The 20,821-nt window shown below is 35.6% G+C and overlaps 2 protein-coding genes across 2 annotated transcripts; both read right to left on the bottom strand.

Annotated features, from left to right (window-relative positions):
* Positions 1–6,171: 6,171 nt before the first annotated feature.
* Positions 6,172–7,640, bottom strand: LOC137931723 (flexible cuticle protein 12-like). Its single transcript, XM_068775216.1, has 3 exons — positions 7,559–7,640; positions 6,604–6,719; positions 6,172–6,463 (listed from the first exon to the last, which is right to left on the bottom strand). The coding sequence occupies exons 1-3, from the start codon at positions 7,565–7,567 to the stop codon at positions 6,274–6,276; spliced, it is 315 nt and encodes a 104-aa protein (XP_068631317.1). The 5' UTR covers positions 7,568–7,640; the 3' UTR covers positions 6,172–6,273.
* An 8,543-nt stretch (positions 7,641–16,183) lies between these two features.
* Positions 16,184–17,782, bottom strand: LOC137931699 (flexible cuticle protein 12-like). Its single transcript, XM_068775186.1, has 3 exons — positions 17,731–17,782; positions 16,620–16,735; positions 16,184–16,481 (listed from the first exon to the last, which is right to left on the bottom strand). Exons 1-3 carry the CDS (start codon positions 17,737–17,739, stop codon positions 16,292–16,294), a joined length of 315 nt encoding a protein of 104 aa, XP_068631287.1. The 5' UTR covers positions 17,740–17,782; the 3' UTR covers positions 16,184–16,291.
* Between the last annotated feature and the right edge of the window lie 3,039 nt (positions 17,783–20,821).

Genomic DNA, 20,821 nt, shown 5'->3' with positions numbered 1-20,821 from the left:
TTCAGCTATGTCTATCTATGATCATAAATAGTCTGAGCGTCTAGGAGAGTTAGATGGGCATAGTTGATTACTCTACCTAGTTGGTAATTGATCACTAATCTAGTACAAATAGGACTCCATATATGTATAATACTGTTTAGTATAGTATTTTTGATTTAAAGAGCAGCGTGGTCGGAGGGTGAAATCGCCCTTACGTCTTTACTTGGCCCCCATACCGTCACAGATGAGATTATTGCTCAGCATATATCACGTCCGCTGTAATATCGCCGCTACACTGCCGACGAGTTGTTTCGACAAATAATTCGCTTGTTCTTTTGCTACATGTCTACTTGTCACGGTGTATGGTACAAGTTAAAAGCTCTGCGAGATCTTATGCATAAGAGCCATGTAGTCATGATTTTTATATGACCCTACTTTTTTGGGGACCTCTCCTATCATCTATCTAGAGTACACAGGATCTAACTTTACCAAAGATTTTTTTTATCGTATTATTTGCGTTTTTACATCTTTTTTCATAGAGAAGGTCATGTTCAAGGTTTCTGTAAGATATCGCATTAGAATTAGTTTCGTAGATGAACAAAATTGACCTAGAAGGCTATGTAGTAGCTACGGTGGTATTGTCATAGAGTGGAAATCACAGAGGCGTTAGACATTCGCTAATAGGGTGAAATGGACATCCTTGTCGAAGTTGTTAGAAGAGATTGGTTGAAGGCTGCTTCCAAACGATCCTATTGGGAAGTTATAGAAGGAGGTCCAACAGTGGATGTCCTTTTGATGAAATGTTCATATTGATGAATGCCTAGAAATCATGACGTATTACATTTATAAATTAAACAAAATTAGTAACACAAGGCTTTTAATGTAAGATTCATATTTAAATGATAATACAGGTTTGTTTAATGATTTTCTTTAAAAAATGCATTAAAGAAAATTTGTGAAATTTTTCAAAAAAACTGCGTCTAGTTTTATTTTGGACGATTTTCATATGACTCGTTAAAAATATTCATAGGTGTATTTTAAACAGAACATAGCTTTAAATTATATATTAGTTTATCAAATTTTATTTTTCTGGCATTAACATAAGTGAAGATGAATTATATCTTACCTATAATATAAAAGCAGAAGTTTTACATATATTTATAAGATAACATTGGATCAGGCAAACCATAACTTTTTTGTATAATAAAGTATATAATATTTTTTTTATTATTATATTATCTGTCGCAAAGTAACAATCAAAATCGAAATATTCTTTATTCGAATAGGCTAATACAAACACTTTCGAATCGTCAATCAACATAATTCGGCATTGTTGTCCCTACAGGAAGCTACCACTGGCTCGGAAGCAGTTTTGCTAAGAAGAACCGGCGAGAAACTCAACAGTTGCTCTATACAAATATAGTTTATTTAAGAGTGAGCGACAATAATTATCTCCCCGAGTGAGCATCGACAACATTTAATTCCACGCATTAACATCAGTATAGTATTATTGGATATAATAATATACTTCTTTCAAGTGGCAGATCTGAAGTTGTTTGTGAAATTTTATTGTACATACGTATACCTTGTGCCATAAACGAAGTTGATAAAATTTCTATAAACTACATAAATAAATTACAATTTTATTTAGAAATATTAGATGGTAGTGTATTGTAATATAATACACACTTGTCGACAAAATAGTTAGAAATTTTATGAAGTGTAGAGAAATGTATAATTAATTTCCGCTATCTCTCGTAAGTTGGACCGCGGCATCACGTCGGAGCGATAGATCACTCGCACCTGTAATATTAACGCCAACTATCAGCGGCAGATGGCGCCGCGGGCGTCGCGGGGCGCCGGGAACACGTCTCTCGTGTTTTTTAACCCGCCATCCGTGACCCTTTGCAAAGTTTTTTTTTTTTTCAATAAAAAATACTCCGCTGTTGTACCGAATACAAAAGATACCTTGAAATTTCACACGTGTCATATTTCTTCTATATTTTCAATAAAATAAAGAAATACTCGTATGATACATTAAAATTAAACGTAAATTAAAAATATTTTTCTGACAAAAACTTACGCGTTGTAATAGACATAAGATGCTGTGTATTTTCTTTTCCCTCCATTTTATTTTTTCACACACTCTCTCTCTCTCATTCTTCATAATCTCGCTCTTTCATTCTTCATATTTTCTACCATTCTCACAGCATTCATTTACATTACAATTCATGCATTACCATTCCTCGACACATTTCTTTACTTATTACAATGTAACAAAACCGCAAGAAAGTGTGGTAGCTCTCCTACGCCAAAAGGTAAGCGATCCTGCCGCAAGCAATATTCCTACCCATTTCCATTTCAGAAGCCTCTCTAAACCCTCTATACAAGGAACAGCAAGTAACTGCGTGCACCTGCATTACTGTACGTTAAACTTACCAAACACAGTCATCATCATTATCGTAATCATTATTTCAGTCATAAGACGTTAACTGTTTTTCGTTCTTGGGTCAGGGACATACCCCCTTCTTCTTTCACCTTCTCTATCTCATCTTTCACAATTTCTATCATTCAGCATATATTCATCATACATCGTTCACCCACAAAACATTTACACATCGCTTCCCATCCCTCGCTACACTTACTATTACACGGTTTTGTTTTACCTAATTACCACGTCATCCACCACCCTGCAATAAAACCGCAAGAAAGTGGTGCAGCTTTCCTCCTCTTCCAAAAAGGAAGCAATGTTGTCGCAAGCTGCTCCTACCCGTTTCCACTTTGCAAGTCACTCTAAGCCGTACATATACGGGACACCAAGTAATTGCTATACCATGATCTGGTCCACCGTTGGGTCACAGATGCACGAGGCTCGATGCACTTTGAGCTTAAACATATACAGGTACTCTGAGAATCCCCCGTGCACATTTGGACCAAAGACATGTACAACTCCACTGTGCGCAGTACACGGTAGACTGTGTCAGCGTCTTGGAAGAACATCTTCGTTGAACATGCACTGTTTGACACGGGACCGGCGAATACTTCCAACATCCATCATTGACGTCATATGCCGCGCTTGCTGGTTCATGATATCCACTCAAAGTAATGTGTTTTGCGTAGTATGCGGCCTGCCCATGCCGACATACCCTCGCTAATTCGCTGGACCATGGCGGATGATTTAGTTCGTCTTCGAACTGCCTAATTTCTGATTCGATTTCATAGAAATATCTCGAACATTTTCCTCTCCATCACTCGCTAAGTTCTAGAGCAAGAGACCACGTTCAACATTATAAATCGTCACTGGGATGTTGGACGAAATATTTCACATTGTCCTGTTGTAAATATAATCTCAATGATGCAATATCGAATAAGAAATCATCAGTCTCGGTGACTTCTTGACTGACTCTTGACAGATGAAAACATTCGCACTTCACCTTCTTTCCAGAGTGCAACTTGTAAATTACATATATAATTTAAAAAACAAGATTTACTCAACGCATTTCTACAAAGCTTCTCCTTCTTCCAATCTACAGTGGGAAAGTAGATTTAGTTGAAGTAAGATTCAATGTGGGTCAAAAATGAGATGATTTACAGAAGAATCAAGACGTAGCTCGAAGAATTGATCACCTGAAGTGGCAGTGGATACAGCGCCCATACATTCAACGGCCGTTAGAGCTGAACGGTTCTTAACGGCCATGAACCGATTGACATGGCGTGAGTAAGTTTGTCATTAAGGGGGACCAACGACGTATAACGATATAATGGAATAGGCGTTTGTCTTCCATCTTACCTGATGGAAAGTGTAGATGAAGACGAAGGTGGTACACGCGCATCTAAAAGAAACCTGTTCACTCTACTCTTAAAGGCTCCAAAGTTCAACTCATCAGGAAAAATAGGCAGGTCGTTCCAAATCTTTGTGATTCTCACCAAAAACTAGCTGTCAAATCGTTTAGTTCGAATTTTGAGTATGTCAACAACGTATGGAGTTCGCTAAAGGAATGGAGATGGCTCAATCAGTTCGAAAAGAGCCTTCGAGCACTCTACAAAGTGTATCCTATAAAAAACCGATAAGTTGACTACTTGATCAAAACGTTATCAAGTTCGCAAGCAGTCGCTGGATTCAGCAGCGCAAAAGCTATAGGTATGAATGAAGGAATTAAAAATATAATTACATTAAAACCCCAGATTAATTCGACTTAATTGTCTCATACAACTAAGTAAGTAAAGGCGCAAAGCTACCTAAGTACCGACGCCTAATTACTTCGTACGGCATCCGCAAGGAGACGTCTTGTTAACAACAGTGCACTAACACCTCACTGTGCTATATCAAAGCCTCTTTGAAGTCTGATGTAATCTTTCCACTACACTACTATCACTCGCGAACTGAATTGAAAGATGCTCTACTTTGTAATTAAATATATGATTGCAAAAATCCATATATACAAGTAAAAGCTTGAAGCATTCCTAAAGGCCTCCGTTATTGGGAGTCTCTTATTTCCCCTATCGTATTTGGGGCGGGGAAGTTATTAATCAATAATTCGTTTCATTTTCAATATTTTGTTTCCGTCCTCCTCTTTCATCCTTCACAATCCTTACACGCGTCGCCCCTCTTCCTTTGTCACGTTCCTTCATATCATTTAGTTTACAATTTCAAAGTGATTATACCAATTTTTTTATTTTTATTGTGTATTTTAATTTTTTTCTTTTAATTTAGGATTTATTTTAGTTTTTGTTTACAATCTCCTTGACAACTTTCTTGGAATAATATAGGAATTTAGGCCGAAACCTTGTCCAGTTTCACCGTATCCAGTGCGCGGAAGGCACGGTGTTCAGGAACTTTCCCGTTCTCCAAGCTGTCTCGCTTTATTTGCTTTCCATTAAGATATGGTATCTCCTATCCAAAAATCAACGGTATCAGCAATAATAAATAACGTAATGGTAATATATTAAAATTAATTACTACTGATTATCTGTGCCTACATACTTTGTACTGATAGAAGTTATTGGTCTATCGCATTCCAAAAGAAGAAATATTTTTTTTTAATATATAAAGAGGTGCAAATGCTTTAAAATTTTTGCTGACAAAAGATCTTTTATTTATCCCTTTAACTCACCTTGTATACCATAGATCTGTCAATAAACAGTTTAGTTTATTGACAGATCGAGACAAAACTGAATTTTTGACAACGGCCCATGGCATTCAGGAATCTGCTTAATTGAACCAAGATCACTGCAGCATGTAGCATAAAACAAAAGGTTCCGTTTTGAACAGTGTCTGTAACTCAACTAAAAACATTTGGATATTATACTTATTAAAAAATAAAATTCGCATTTATATTCTATTGTTAGTTTTTTTTTTTTAAATGTGCTTCAAATATTACATTATTTTAACTTAAGTTTGTATACATAAATCTTCCTTTAGACACCCTATACGAACACATGGTTTTATTAAAAATTTTGTAAGTTAAAATTTAAATAAAATTAAGCTGAGATAATTAAATAGCATTAGTGTATTTATTCAAGTAGAGCAACATTCCGAGCGTCGCAACGCGAGACTATTTACCACAAAGGAACTCCTTTTTTCGGTCCTTTGTGGTTTTCTCCTTTGATTAACTTTGATATAGGTGAGTGCGCGAAGAGGTGCCCGATGATAGCGCGTCTACCGGCCGCGTCGCGCTAATGGATTGTGAGGGCCGAGGGCTGAGGGAAGGAGGGAATCCTCCCTCACCTGAACCCAGACTTATCTATTTTTTTCGTCTTAGTATAATTGAATGTCTGTAACTGTATGTTATCCCAACCTTTGTTAGTATTTCAATGGACGTTGTAGTCAATTTTAACTAACAATTTCTTTAAGTGATATTTGTTATTTTGATACCACAAAATAGATGTAAAAAATGGTGTAATCGTTTTCCTGCGATATTTTTATAGTCTCGTTGAAATTCCTTCCAACCGCAACAAGCGTTTTGCTAATACTATTGTAAGGCAAGTCAAAGAGTGGAACAATCTATCGGCGTCATTGTTTCCAGGCAATTTTAACTGAGGAGTCTTCAATACAAGAGTGAATAGGTTTCTTCTAGGCAATCATGTACCATCGTAGATCTGGTCATCGTTTAACACCAAACGATACAGAGGTCAAATGCTTCGATAATTTTGATAGACTGAGATTATAAAGGAATAAATGAAACGTAAATATTTATCATTAACTTATTTTATAAAGTCCTTAGGCAGTACAACAACACGAGGTTTATTAACAAGAAACATTATCATTTTGTATTCAAATCAGGAACAGTTCGCTTAGTTCTTGGGGATGTGGGCACCCTCGGGCTGGAAGCCTTTCTCGTTGGCGACGTAAGTGATCCTGTAGGTGATGCCGTCATCGCCCACGTAGGAGTACTCGCCGGTGACCTCGAGGGCGTCACCGTCGGGACCCAGGCTCTTCAGGTGTCCCTCAGCAGCTGCGAACTTGCCGTCGCTGGTCTCCGATCTGAAAACGGGGAACACTTATTATCCTCACACGTTTTTGTAATATTAAGTTTCATTCCCCAAATCGAACGAAAAAAAATTATTGTGACGTCATCAGGGGTATTCCCTTATTCCAGTAATACAATAGAGAAGTAAACTCACTTGTATGCGAATCCATCGACACCGATGTTGTCGAATTCGTTGACAACGACGACGGCTTCCTTGGGGTTGACGGGCAGGGCAACGGCCGCAGCCACGAACAGAGCGAAGACGAATACCTGAACAGAACATTCTAGATGAAACATAGAATTTTGCAAAAAATAATATTAAATAACGCGATTGTATTTATTATTCAAGAAACGTAACGCCAGCCGCGGAATGTATTCGTTGGTCAATTTTTTTAAAGCTTAAAGGTCACTTGATGCTCATCGATGACCGCTGGTATGTAACTGGCCGAATATATTAAATGCCATCTTGAAGGTCCGCCATTAACGTACGAAAAAAAATTTGATTTAATGTCAGTTACTATTTATTGCGTGGGATAATAAAATATATTTATATTAAAATTATAATGTTTAAGCGCGTGAATTTAAAAATATTATATATATATGTATTATAACTTAAGAACAGTTGAACCAATTTTAATGCTTAAAATGAGATAAGTATAAAGAAATATGCTCCAATTAAAAAAAATATTTAAAAAAATCAGTGTAAATGTAATAGAAAAGTATCAATTATTTTTTATTAATTTTTAAAATCCTAAATATTTTCTTTTATTTTCTGTTATTTGAAACGAATTTCACCTAGTCAGTTTGAAATTTATATAATTCTAGTTATAAATGTATAGATCATTCCTAGACAAAATAATGTCACAAACGTATAAATATAAATTAATTCAAAATATTATTTAGTATTAAACAAGAGGCTTAAATATAAATAAACTGATTATTAATAATATTAATGTACAAAGCAAATGTATTTATAATTAAAAGTAACAAATTAAAATAAGAAAATTAAAAATTAAAAATATTAATTTTATGATTAATATAAAACTAAATACGTATTATTATCAGCATTGTCGTAATGTTATATCGCTAAATGATAAATTTAAACTTACAGATTTCATTTTTGAAGATGGGTTTGTACTGCCTGTGGTTGTACCAAAGAATGTGGTTGGAATAAAAACCACCGAGTCTTTTATACTGATCCGCAACCTTACCACTTTGCATATTCTCTATACACGAAGCGTAGACCCGAAATTTTTCATCGATGTTAATTTTATGTACACTTGATGAGTGATTTAATATTTTAATTAATAGTATATGTTTAACTTCAAAAGGTTATTTAAAAAAAAAAAAACTTTTAATAAAAATTTGTAACGTTCAAACGAGAATAAACCTTGAGAATTTATTCTACTGTGGATGATGGCAATGATGAAACATTAGAACTGTATTATCGATAATTTTAAAAGTAATTACATTAAAAAAAAACAGTCTGAATTTATTGTAGCATAGATAAAGGTATGTTTGGAACCCTCATAGTAGAACGATGTCATGTTAGGGTTCAATTTGTTTCAATCTCATTACGTTCTTCTAGCAATATTCTAATGATGTACAAAAGCTGGTAAAATCATTAGCTACAGATATGGTTTTAATGAGGTCTCTTTATGGCACCCCTTTATGGCGGCCTCTTTTCCCCTACTGTATAGCTATAATAGGCACTTTTTTGTGCAAAATGTTAAGGTCAATAGAGGAAGTCTTTGTCTAGTTCTGGACGCACGGCTGATGATAAACGGATATTTATAACTTCACAATTTTTTTTTACGTTTTGTGAAGTTTCATATATAACTTTTACAATACCATACATGAATATGTTGACAAGACGAATCGCATCAGTGATTAACACGATATGATATTTATTTATTACCAAAAAAAAAATCACGATATTAATTAAATATTCCTATCATATCTGCAAATTTATCATGTTCAGGTAACAAATTATTTAAATTTCTATAAAATTATATTAAAAAGATAAAAGAAGTAAAGAGTATATATCTTAGATTTGTAAAGATATTATAAAAGTTGGCAAGCCACATAGTGCGCAGAATTGACGCTCGGACCTTGGGGTCTTGAAGTGGAAACCACGAACCAGCAACCACTGTGGACGTGAAACCACAATGTGGACATATGACTAAGAAAGGGACTAATACATAGCTACTTCCGCAATGCACCAGTGTTTCGCATGGTTTACCGCACGCACATTTATCAGCGGGCTGGCGGGCGGTGCACTTCATTGCACGACTACTGCTGCATAGCGGAAGTAGCTATATATTAGACCCTTTCTTAGTTAGGATGGACTTCCGCAAGGTAACGCCTGAATCTATTAGATATGTGGACATATGTCTTTAATGTCATCGGAAAATAGTATGGGCTACTTCCAATTAATCCTTTTGAAAATCTATGGAGCAGGCCCGCATCCGCATCACATCCTATGGCTAAGATGATGATGATAAAAATTATTCACTAATATTAAATGATACAAAATCAAATAAAATTTTAAAAAATACATATAGAGCATTCTTTTTCTTCTTCCATGTCTATACATTCATCTTTAAAGCTTGTACTTTTTTTCAGCTGATGAACTCTCACTGCAAGGCATGGAACTCTTAAAGATCGTCACGGTTACCGATGTGATGCACGCATACAGCGACTTGCAGCAACCTTAAATATATCCTCGGTCTACCTGGTCCACCCACGCCGAAGTAGATGCGTGTGGTTGCCACTCGAGAATCTTTCAGTCCAAACTGCCATCAGTTCCACGAGCAATTGGCCCCACATACTGCCACTTCAGACAGTCAATTCTCCGAGCTATGTCGGTAGTCTTGATTCTTCTGTGGATCCCTTCATTTCTGATTCGATCTCGCAGCGAAACTCCCAGCATAGCCAACCGCATTGCTTTCTGAGTGACCTTGAGACGGTCTGCTAGTCCACCCACGCCGCATCTACTGGCTTGTGGTTGCCACTCGAGAATCTTTCAGTCCAAACGGCCATCAGTTCCACGAGCAGTAGGCCCCGCATACTGCTACTTCAGACAGTCAATTCTCCGAGCTATGTCGGTAGTCTTGATTCTTCTGTGGATCCCTTCATTTCTGATTCGATCTCGCAGCGAAACTCCCAGCATAGCCAACCGCATTGCTTTCTGAGTGACCTTGAGACGGTCTGCTAGTCCACCCACGCCGCATCTACTGGCTTGTGGTTGCCACTCGAGAATCTTTCAGTCCAAACGGCCATCAGTTCCACGAGCAGTAGGCCCCGCATACTGCTACTTCAGACAGTCAATTCTCCGAGCTATGTCGGTAGTCTTGATTCTTCTGTGGATCCCTTCATTTCTGATTCGATCTCGCAGCGAAACTCCCAGCATAGCCAACCGCATTGCTTTCTGAGTGACCTTGAGACGGTCTGCTAGTCCACCCACGCCGCATCTACTGGCTTGTGGTTGCCACTCGAGAATCTTTCAGTCCAAACGGCCATCAGTTCCACGAGCAGTAGGCCCCGCATACTGCTACTTCAGACAGTCAATTCTCCGAGCTATGTCGGTAGTCTTGATTCTTCTGTGGATCCCTTCATTTCTGATTCGATCTCGCAGCGAAACTCCCAGCATAGCCAACCGCATTGCTTTCTGAGTGACCTTGAGACGGTCTGCTAGTCCACCCACGCCGCATCTACTGGCTTGTGGTTGCCACTCGAGAATCTTTCAGTCCAAACGGCCATCAGTTCCACGAGCAGTAGGCCCCGCATACTGCTACTTCAGACAGTCAATTCTCCGAGCTATGTCGGTAGTCTTGATTCTTCTGTGGATCCCTTCATTTCTGATTCGATCTCGCAGCGAAACTCCCAGCATAGCCAACCGCATTGCTTTCTGAGTGACCTTGAGACGGTCTGCTAGTCCACCCACGCCGCATCTACTGGCTTGTGGTTGCCACTCGAGAATCTTTCAGTCCAAACGGCCATCAGTTCCACGAGCAGTAGGCCCCGCATACTGCTACTTCAGACAGTCAATTCTCCGAGCTATGTCGGTAGTCTTGATTCTTCTGTGGATCCCTTCATTTCTGATTCGATCTCGCAGCGAAACTCCCAGCATAGCCAACCGCATTGCTTTCTGAGTGACCTTGAGACGGTCTGCTAGTCCACCCACGCCGCATCTACTGGCTTGTGGTTGCCACTCGAGAATCTTTCAGTCCAAACGGCCATCAGTTCCACGAGCAGTAGGCCCCGCATACTGCTACTTCAGACAGTCAATTCTCCGAGCTATGTCGGTAGTCTTGATTCTTCTGTGGATCCCTTCATTTCTGATTCGATCTCGCAGCGAAACTCCCAGCATAGCCAACCGCATTGCTTTCTGAGTGACCTTGAGACGGTCTGCTAGTCCACCCACGCCGCATCTACTGGCTTGTGGTTGCCACTCGAGAATCTTTCAGTCCAAACGGCCATCAGTTCCACGAGCAGTAGGCCCCGCATACTGCTACTTCAGACAGTCAATTCTCCGAGCTATGTCGGTAGTCTTGATTCTTCTGTGGATCCCTTCATTTCTGATTCGATCTCGCAGCGAAACTCCCAGCATAGCCAACCGCATTGCTTTCTGAGTGACCTTGAGACGGTCTGCTAGTCCACCCACGCCGCATCTACTGGCTTGTGGTTGCCACTCGAGAATCTTTCAGTCCAAACGGCCATCAGTTCCACGAGCAGTAGGCCCCGCATACTGCTACTTCAGACAGTCAATTCTCCGAGCTACGTCGGTGGTCTTGGTTCTTCTGCCGATCTCTTCATTTCTGATTTGATCTTGCATCGAAACTCCCAGCATAGCCATCTCCATTGCTTTCTGAGTAACCTTGAGATGGTCATAAGATAACACGCCTCGGATTCGTATATCATCACTGGAAACACACATTGGTCATAGACCTTTGTCATTCATATCATTCATGTCATTCATTCATATCATCTTCAAAATGTCTTCGTTCTTCTTGGACGAGAAGAGGTTTTGGAGGTGGTAAACCTAAACTCATAAAGCTTTCATACCTATAACTAATAAGCCTGTACATTTGATGTGTTTAAAGGTTTTGAAATAAAGTAACTATAAAAAATTAAATATCTAAACTTGTCTAGGGAATTTATTGACAATAATTCGAGTACACCATAAAATTTTGTAACGCAAAATCTATGTCATACCACGTGTTATTCAATCAATAAATATATTCAAGGCAATATCGAATTTACAGCACCAACGATATGTTTACAAGGAGCACACATACGAAGTCTCCAATATGCCCTTGAGAACGATATACCATTTGCTAATACAAGGCGTGGTTACCACGTTATTATAACTGATGTTAAACATTGGCCACTGTTTGATTTTAAAAGACATTTACAGATTCACCGAGCTGAGATATGCAAAATTCAAATAGTTCATGTATTTTTTTTATACGGCCCCGTCTTTGAGACCTCCAGTAGCCCTCTGTTATGGGTGGACAGGGACAATATTTCCCTAATAATTTATTAACACATTAATTTCTATTTTCCCGCTCTTCTTTTATCTGCCTCAGTATCTTTCACTAATTTTCTTTTTTCTTTCGTATTCTCTATCTTTGCTTTCCATACTTTATTACCTTTCATACATCTCCTCTCATCCTTCGCCATTTATCCTAGACTTTGCTATTTTTCAATTTTTATTTTATTTTTCTTTGCATTAACAATTTGGTAGCTATAACATTTTCCTAGATCCCTATTGTTTTTTATCATTATATCTATTACATTCTTTTATCACATTTTATTTCTTCCTTTATTTATTACCCTACTATTTTGTTTGATCACTTTTTATAACTTTTTCTATCACCTTTCGGAACTCCAAGCGGCTTCTTTTTAAACGGTTTTATTTAGTTCGACCCGTAAGGAATTTATTTGGGTCAAAATTAGAAATTGAAATTTAAGCACCTTCCCGTTGTCAGATTGATCTGAAATTTGGTACACACATTTAATTTAGATGACAATATAATATAATAAAATCAATAACATTATAAATCTAAGATGTCCGCCGATACAAAATGGCGAACTACATATTTTTCTTTAACCCCCTCAATATGGGTATATCAAATGAAAGGGCTACACTAGTAAAACTCGATGATTATGTCAAAATGGACGCCGTTCCAATATAGCGGACTAGGTACATATTTTTCCACAACCACCACAAAAGGGTATCAAAAAACCGTTTAACTTAAAAGTTTTTTAAATGTATTTATTTAGTACAAGAAAGGACATTTAAAGTGATGACAAAAAAACATGATTGGGTTTTGATGAACTTCTTCGTAGATAAGAACGCGTTTGTAACCCACGTCCCGAGGACCGCAATTTAATTGTATTCTTTCGAATTGGACTCTTTCAGCATTCTTCTCAATACTAATAACGAATAATTCAAACTAGAAATTGATTTAGACAGAAGTTGGTCTGAAATGAAACTTACAAAGTAGTTTTATTTGTTTAAAAAACATATTAAAGATTTTTAAGTTTTATAAATATACTCCATCTCCTTTCTTCCATCAGACAACGATATCCGAACACGGTTACAATTCCTTCCACCCGTACTAAATCTTTTGACAATACACCTATCCCCCGATTTACACGGTACTTGTTTTACACGTTTTCGCTTTTACACGGTTTTTCGAATAAGTTTTTTTTTGTTTTAATAACCGATTTTATTACCATCTCTCGTAATGTAAATATTTCTGCTTCAAACATCGAATCGGCACAAATAACTTCGAGTGATGAAAGTGAATTCGAACCTTCGATTCCGAAAAAAAGAATGAGATTAATTTCTTTTTTGTTCTTCTGTTTAATGTATATTATAATAAAATAAAAAAATAAAACAGTTTTTCCGTAATATATTAAATATTTTAACTTGTCAATGCATTCCATTTTATTTCTGTGTACACCTAAAATTATTGAAAAAAAATCCGCAACTGTTAAATAGCAAAATCATACATTTTCTGCGAGTTTTTTGATTTACACGGTTTTGACTCGAAAATTTTTAATTTTCGATCGACACGTTTTTCTTAAGAACGTATCTGCCGTGTAAATCGGGGGATAGGTGTACTTTTATAGAGCAAGCAGCAAGGAGTGGAACATCGTACCGGCGTCAATGTTTCCAAATATCACTTAGTAATATTCAAGACAAAAGTAAATAGGCTTATTGTAGGCAAAAATTCTGGACCTCGCAATCGTTTATCTGGGGAGACAGAGGTCAAAAGCTTCACCTATAAAGGACAAAATTAATAGATTTTTCGATTCTTTCTCAAATTTAGCGCATAGTAACACATTCGGTTCTTTTTTTAAATTATAATCTTGAATATTTTTACGACTTTTACACAGCGCGATATTTGACTATTCCGTTACGTCACATCATCGCCGCGTGGAGCGTGACCTTGAAAATAGATGGTCACTTTCGTTAACCCATTGTCCGCAGATTTTATTTCATACGCATGCGTAAAGGTTAATTTATGATTTAATTAAATATGTTACGATTTATAAGAATTAAAAAAAAAAATTTTTCTTCTTCGATTTAGAAACGATAGTCAGTTTTTCCTTATCTTAAGCATATGCAAATATTCATATTAACTCAGGAAACTAATTATTGTCAAAAACTCCTTAAAAGCTGTGGTAGTCCAGCGGTTGAGGACTGAAACTTGCAATCGTAGGTAGCGATTTCGATTCTCGAATAGTCCTATATATAATTCACACTTTGTTCATTAATTATATATGATTGTCACTGCTCACATACAAGTTTTCAGAGGGTGGGAACAATAAGGTGTTTGCTTGGTAACTGTTCGTATTATAGGAGGTTTCCTGAAAGCAATAGAACCTTCGCGGTATCCATGGCTAGCTTGAAGTGATCCACGCTCAACCGCTACCGCAAGCTTATTTTAACTTAGCAACAATGTTACTGATCTTTCCAGGTATCATTTAAAAGTCGATGAAGGTGCTGGTAAATGACTTCCACGTCAGACATTTGAAATTATTTCCTTATTTAAAGAATCGAAGCTTTATATATAGTTTAATTATAATTTAATTTAATATTCTTTATTGTACACGATAAGATGCATTTAATAAGTTTTACAATAATATACAGAAAAGTACAATGGGCGGTCTTATCACACAAGGCAATCTCTTATAGACAACCATAGTAAGGAAAAGATAAAAGTTCTTATAGAGGGTAGTTCACGTGTACAAAAAAATACATATTTACAAACAAACGAACATAAACATACATAGACATACTTACATATGTATATAAAATATATACTTATATTATAAAAGGTTTAATACATATTATAAATATATTACAATAATAAATAAATACATCTAACTGACTTCTATATAGGTAGATTTAAATTTTAAATTAATTTTCCTTGTTATTTCATTGCAGACTACATAGTGGCAAATTGCTTCAAGGATCTTAAATTTCGTTAAAAACACCACAGACCTAAAAAAGTAGCATAAGATTTCTGTCAACTTGATGAACAGATAATCTCGTGAATGTGTTTGGAAAATGCTGTTTTTTTTATGCCCCCCTCTATTGGGGACCTCTCCTTCCACTCCCTATTTAATTGGGAACAGGGTTTTGTATTTCTTAATAAATTTTATTTTTCACTAGAATTTTTATTTTCGTTCTCGTCTTCCATAGTACACTATATCTTTTTTCTTCCTTCTATCATTCTACAATTCCATCTTCCTTTCTCAATCATTCCATTCCTTTCGTACATCCTTAAACACTTCAGTTATCCATTTCTATCACAGTATCACAGTTTTAAATGGTTTAATTATTTTCTCGTGTACATAAATTTTACATAAATAGGAAAATGCTGATTCCAGGCGGTCTTATTAAATCTACACGAGAAGCCTATGTTCAGTGATCAATACGACGATGATAATGAAAACTTCATAGTCCTATTTTACGCTTAATAAAATTGTTGTAAATGCCGCTAAGTGATGAATTTATATAAATTAATTAAATACTACGTATTTATTTTAACATACGTAGCAATATTTTTGAAAAGAATATTCTTATTTAAAACCTCTTTGGTGTGAAATCTGAATCATAATTAGAACGTTATTGTAAAAAAAAAATATTTTAAATTTCGAATTACGTTACATACAAAACAGTATGACATTTAGACAACGGAAAATTCTTTTCTTGTTACGAGTATTTATTTTCAGCAATTTTATTCTGGTTTCATTTCTTTTGTAATTTAAATTTGGAACTTCAGATTAAAAACTTTAAACGTGTGAATGTATAGTCCATTGACTGTCAATCAATAAATAGTACACCATATCCAAAAATCAATGGAAATAAAAATGATAAATAATGTAATGATAATATAATAATGAAATGCGTTAACAAAGTTGGGATTACTGCATATTGCTTATGTTGTTAATTAGCTGTCATTTGACTTTGAAGCTATCAGCTTGTCACATTCCAATAGAAGAAAAATAAACTAATTTAAAAATATTTCACTGTGATCACTCCAAATAGAGTGATTTGGAATAGGCGTAAAGGTTATAAAGGGTTTTGCTAACAAATTTGTTGTACATTCACTCCTTTATAGCTTTCACAAGGTTTACTAATCATCCTGTATATAATTTACAGCTAAGATGCTGATGTGCACGTGATAATAGTGGCTTGTAATAAAAACATATTTTAACGACAAATAACTTATATTTAATCAACCCTACATATTTGAGACAATTGATCGGTGATTAGTTTTGGTAGCATCTTGGTAATTCGACTAGGTTCTATTAAAGGCTTAGTTCTTGGGGATGTGGGCACCCTCGGGCTGGAAGCCTTTCTCGTTGGCGACGTAAGTGATCCTGTAGGTGATGCCGTCATCGCCCACGTAGGAGTACTCGCCGGTGACCTCGAGGGCGTCACCGTCGGGACCCAGGCTCTTCAGGTGTCCCTCGGCAGCTGCGAACTTGCCGTCGCTGGTCTCCGATCTGAAAACGGGGAACACTTATTATCCTCACACGTTTTTTATAATATTAAGTTTCATTCCCCAAATCGAACGAAAAAATATTGTGACGTCATCAGGGGTATTCCCTTTTTCCAGTAGTACAATAGAGAAGTAAACTCACTTGTAGGCGAATCCATCGACACCGATGTTGTCGAATTCGTTGACAACGACGACGGCTTCCTTGGGGTTGACGGGCAGGGCAACGGCCGCAGCCACGAACAGAGCGAAGACGAATACCTGAACAGAACATTCTAGATGAAACAGAAAATACATAACACAACGTTCATTGAACACCATATGTTTTAGTAAATTCATGAAAGAAAAATTAGTAAATACGAGTACATCATGCTATAGTGTTAAAAATTTAAAACCATTTATGAAAATGTTCATAAAAAAACTAGATTGAGTTGTAAGTTAATAAAATTAATACATTTAATTATTAGGCAGCCTATTTTGATTCTGGTTTAGGCTTATCTGCCTGTATTCTGTTGAATAACACAACAGACAGTTTTAAATGTAATTTATATAATCGTTGAACTAATTAATTACATTTTTACATATGAAAGAGATAGAGTAAAATAGACAGAGAAGGTTAGAACGTCAAAGGCGGAACACCAGGAGAAGTCTTGTCTTCCTGTGGGAGATAGAGAGGTAACGCTTTATCACAGTTATCCCGCATTCAGAATACCGAAGTGAATTTCAAAGAGTAACCATGAAAATGATGTTCGATATAAATATTTTTCTAATTAAATGCAATAAAAAGTGATTAAATCAAAACAATTACATTGTATACCGATTTCAGAATAATATTCAAATTACAATTTTATATATGTTTGTGTATATTTAAATTTATAGGCAGTTATACTTGTTTTAAAAATAAATCTTAATATTTTATGTAAATAAACCACATCGAGGAGAACAAATCAATTTGAATTCATTGTAATGGACTTCCTTGATTTATGTTTACTGGTTTCAAATCTTAGAGGTCGTACGATGTTTGCTAATGATTGTGAATTTTATAATTTTAACATGTTATTTGATCGACAATTCTGTTAATATTATAAAATATATTTTTTTCCACAAATGAATAACATTAAATATAATAAATAAGATTTACTACATATATATGTATCATTTCTTCAATTATGAATTAAACTTTTTTCAATGCGATTTTAAAAAGACTTTAAATCAAAGAAGGTCGAATGTCCGGACGGAATTGAGATGCCACTTACGGATTTCATTTTGGAGTTGTGTGTTGGGTTTGTGTGCCAAAGGAAGAAGAGCAGTGACTGATGCTGTGATTTAATTCTCCGACTCTTATATACCTATACGCGGTCGATCCACTTTGCTGACGTCACACTGGTTGCCTAAGCTAGATAGGCGGTTTTGTTTGCGTAGCGTAAACTTAAATGATTATCGAAAAAAAAAACTGGCTCCTTCAATAGACTTCGTGCTAAATAAAAAAATATTTTTTTCAAAATTGGAACTTTTATTAGGACTCTTATTGATTGTAACTTACTTATCTATTTTATTTTTAACTATGCTTTGCAAAGTGTTATATTTGTAAAGAAAAAGCGGAAAGAAACTACTAATAAACTTTAAAGTGCTTTGTCTCGATGCCTTGTAAATACAATATGGGCACCCTTTTTTTTAATTTATTGTAATTATTATAAACGTACAAAATGTAAATATATTGTGACGTTACTGTAAGATATTCGCGCCCCCAAACCTTAAATAGCACATATGGTTTTCTTTTGTAAAACAAATAAATTTTCAATATCTACACCTACACTTAAAAGCATCAATACTGACTTTATTGTTCAGTCGCAGTCCAATATAAAAAATAAAGAATTTCAAATTAATAATTTCATTGATTTAATAGAATCATGCATTATTTTGCGGAAGTCCATCCTAAGTAAGAAAAGGACCAATATTTAGCCACTTCCGCACATGCAGCATTTATCAGCGGGCTGGCAGGCGGTGCACTTTGTTGCACAACTACCACTACATATGCGGAAGTGGCTAAATGTTGGTCCTTTTCTTACTTAATAATTTAATTTATCCATCAATTTTTATTTTAATCTTAACATTTTCTACTCTCCCTTCTTCTTTCTTTTTTACAAACTTTTCTTACAAACATCTTGATTTAATTTTATTTAATAATTGATTATATTTCATAATTATCGTAATATGTCTGCTAGCTTTTATACTTTTTACTTTACGATTTGTCACCTGTAAATAAATAAAATTGAATAATCAAAGGTTAAGTTTAAAAATCGCTAAACACCGAACGCCAATGTTCTTCTGTATTGTTATTATTATGTTATGTTTATAATATATATGTAGAGTAAATGTATAAAACAAATGAATAAAAAACTCTTTAATATTTTTTTTATATTTCGAACACTAAGCGACTTTAATGCGGTATTCATTGTAATGATATATGGTATGATTCTTGAACAATATATGTCATATGTTCATTTACATCAAATATGCTATACATGCATCGACTGTGCAAATTCGAGTCCTAAGTTCTATGAACATATCACTCGTAATACAAACTCAATGGAACTATGAATGGGTAAGACTATCTCTAGTAGCGTATATGCAGTCAACACAGAGAAAAATGGACATGCCATGAGGAGTGCCGATAAGCAAAAGAGGCAATTTTCAGCATAAGCTGCAGGCTCACTATTGCTCTGCCCCGGCTGTCGCGATCCCGACTGCGTTTGGTAGCAGGGAGTTTAACTGGTCATGGTCTTTTTAACAAACATCTATTTACAATAGGCTTTACGGTTAGTCCTTTGTGTAGATCGTGCCTAAAGGAAGACGAGACTGCTGCTTATGTACTACTTCAGTGTACGGGAGTAGCACCCTATATGGCGACCTATCTCGGATCAGCGAGGTACCTCTCCGAGATCGCTTGAAACTAAGGTCTGCAGGGATTTCTCGGGGAGTTAGGTCGGTTCGATTAAGACTAATCAAGGTGCAAAACGAACGCATTGCCGCTTAGTTGCATAAACCAGCCCGCTGAGGAAAGTTGCACAATACGCAATAAACAGAAACAAAACAAAGGTGGATAAAACATTGTAAAGATATTAAAATAGATTCATTGATATTAAAAAAAATTGTTAAATAAATCCGTGATAAAATTGATGTACACGAGAAAATAATTAAATCAATTAAAACTGTGATACTGTGATAGAAATGGATAACTGAAGTGTTTGAGAATGTACGAAAGGAATGGAATGATTGAGAAAGGAATTGTAGAATGGAATATGGAAGACGAGAACGAAAATAAAAATTCAAGTGAAAAAGTTATTAAGAAATACAAAACCCTGTTCCTAATTAAATAGGGGGTGGAAGGAGAGGTCACCAATAGCAGGGGCTATATAAAAAAAAAACCAGCCCGCTGAGACAAGTCAAGACTCAATGGAACAATAGGTGGTGCTAGGCAAAGTTGAAAGCAAGCGACCTCGTGGATGCTCTGCAACAGTGGACAGACATCATCAAAACTGTATCTAATAAGAGCTACATGGCGACGCTTAGTGAAAGCGTGTAACCCTTTCCTTACCGCAGTCCGTTCCGCCGAAGTGACGCTACTGAACCGCGCATGCGCGCCGAGATGTATGCCCATTGCATAGCTGTAAGCTAATTTTTGAATTTTCTCATTTTTGTTACATATATAAAGATTATACTTGTATAATTATTAAAAATATATGTTAGGATAATTCTTAGTAATTTATTTGACTGTGATAAATCTAAAACAAGGATCTACACATAAGCTCACATTACAAGATGGATGCCGACTAACTTCAGCGCTAGTAACTAAAGGGTTAAAGCTATATATATACAATCAATGTGTCAATAAAATAAATAATATAAATATATATTTAAATAATGATTTAAAGTTTAATACTCGCAAGATATTTAAATGTAGAATATATTATATATGTGCCTTTTCTCGTCGCAACTGATATATTCTATATAAGAATATATATTTAAATTAACACGTTACTTTTACTCTCTCTTTCAATCTTTTCTCTTGATATTTCTTATATCTATTCTTTCTTTCTTTTTATACTCGAAAAGAATTAAAACATAGCAATCTTCCATATATATTTAATTTATTTTTCACTTCGACTATTTTTCACAGCGAAAATTCCAGAAAAATCCAATTAGAACGATGCTAGAATTAAATCGATCTATATAATGGTCTCAGACAACTTTAATCTAACACTCTAAACGCACTTTGATCAAAGATGAAAGAGAGAAGAATAAACAATAAGTCTAGTGTAGGCTTTTCTTTCGGATTTTATTGTA

Source organism: Battus philenor, unplaced genomic scaffold, assembly GCF_028537555.1.
Source record: "Battus philenor isolate CCGP_79_NKW_IND1 unplaced genomic scaffold, ilBatPhil1.0.hap1 SCAF_8, whole genome shotgun sequence".
Lineage (NCBI taxonomy): Eukaryota > Metazoa > Arthropoda > Insecta > Lepidoptera > Papilionidae > Battus > Battus philenor.
The sequence above is the reverse complement of the archived record's forward strand: the minus strand, read 5'-3'. Positions and strand labels throughout refer to the sequence as shown.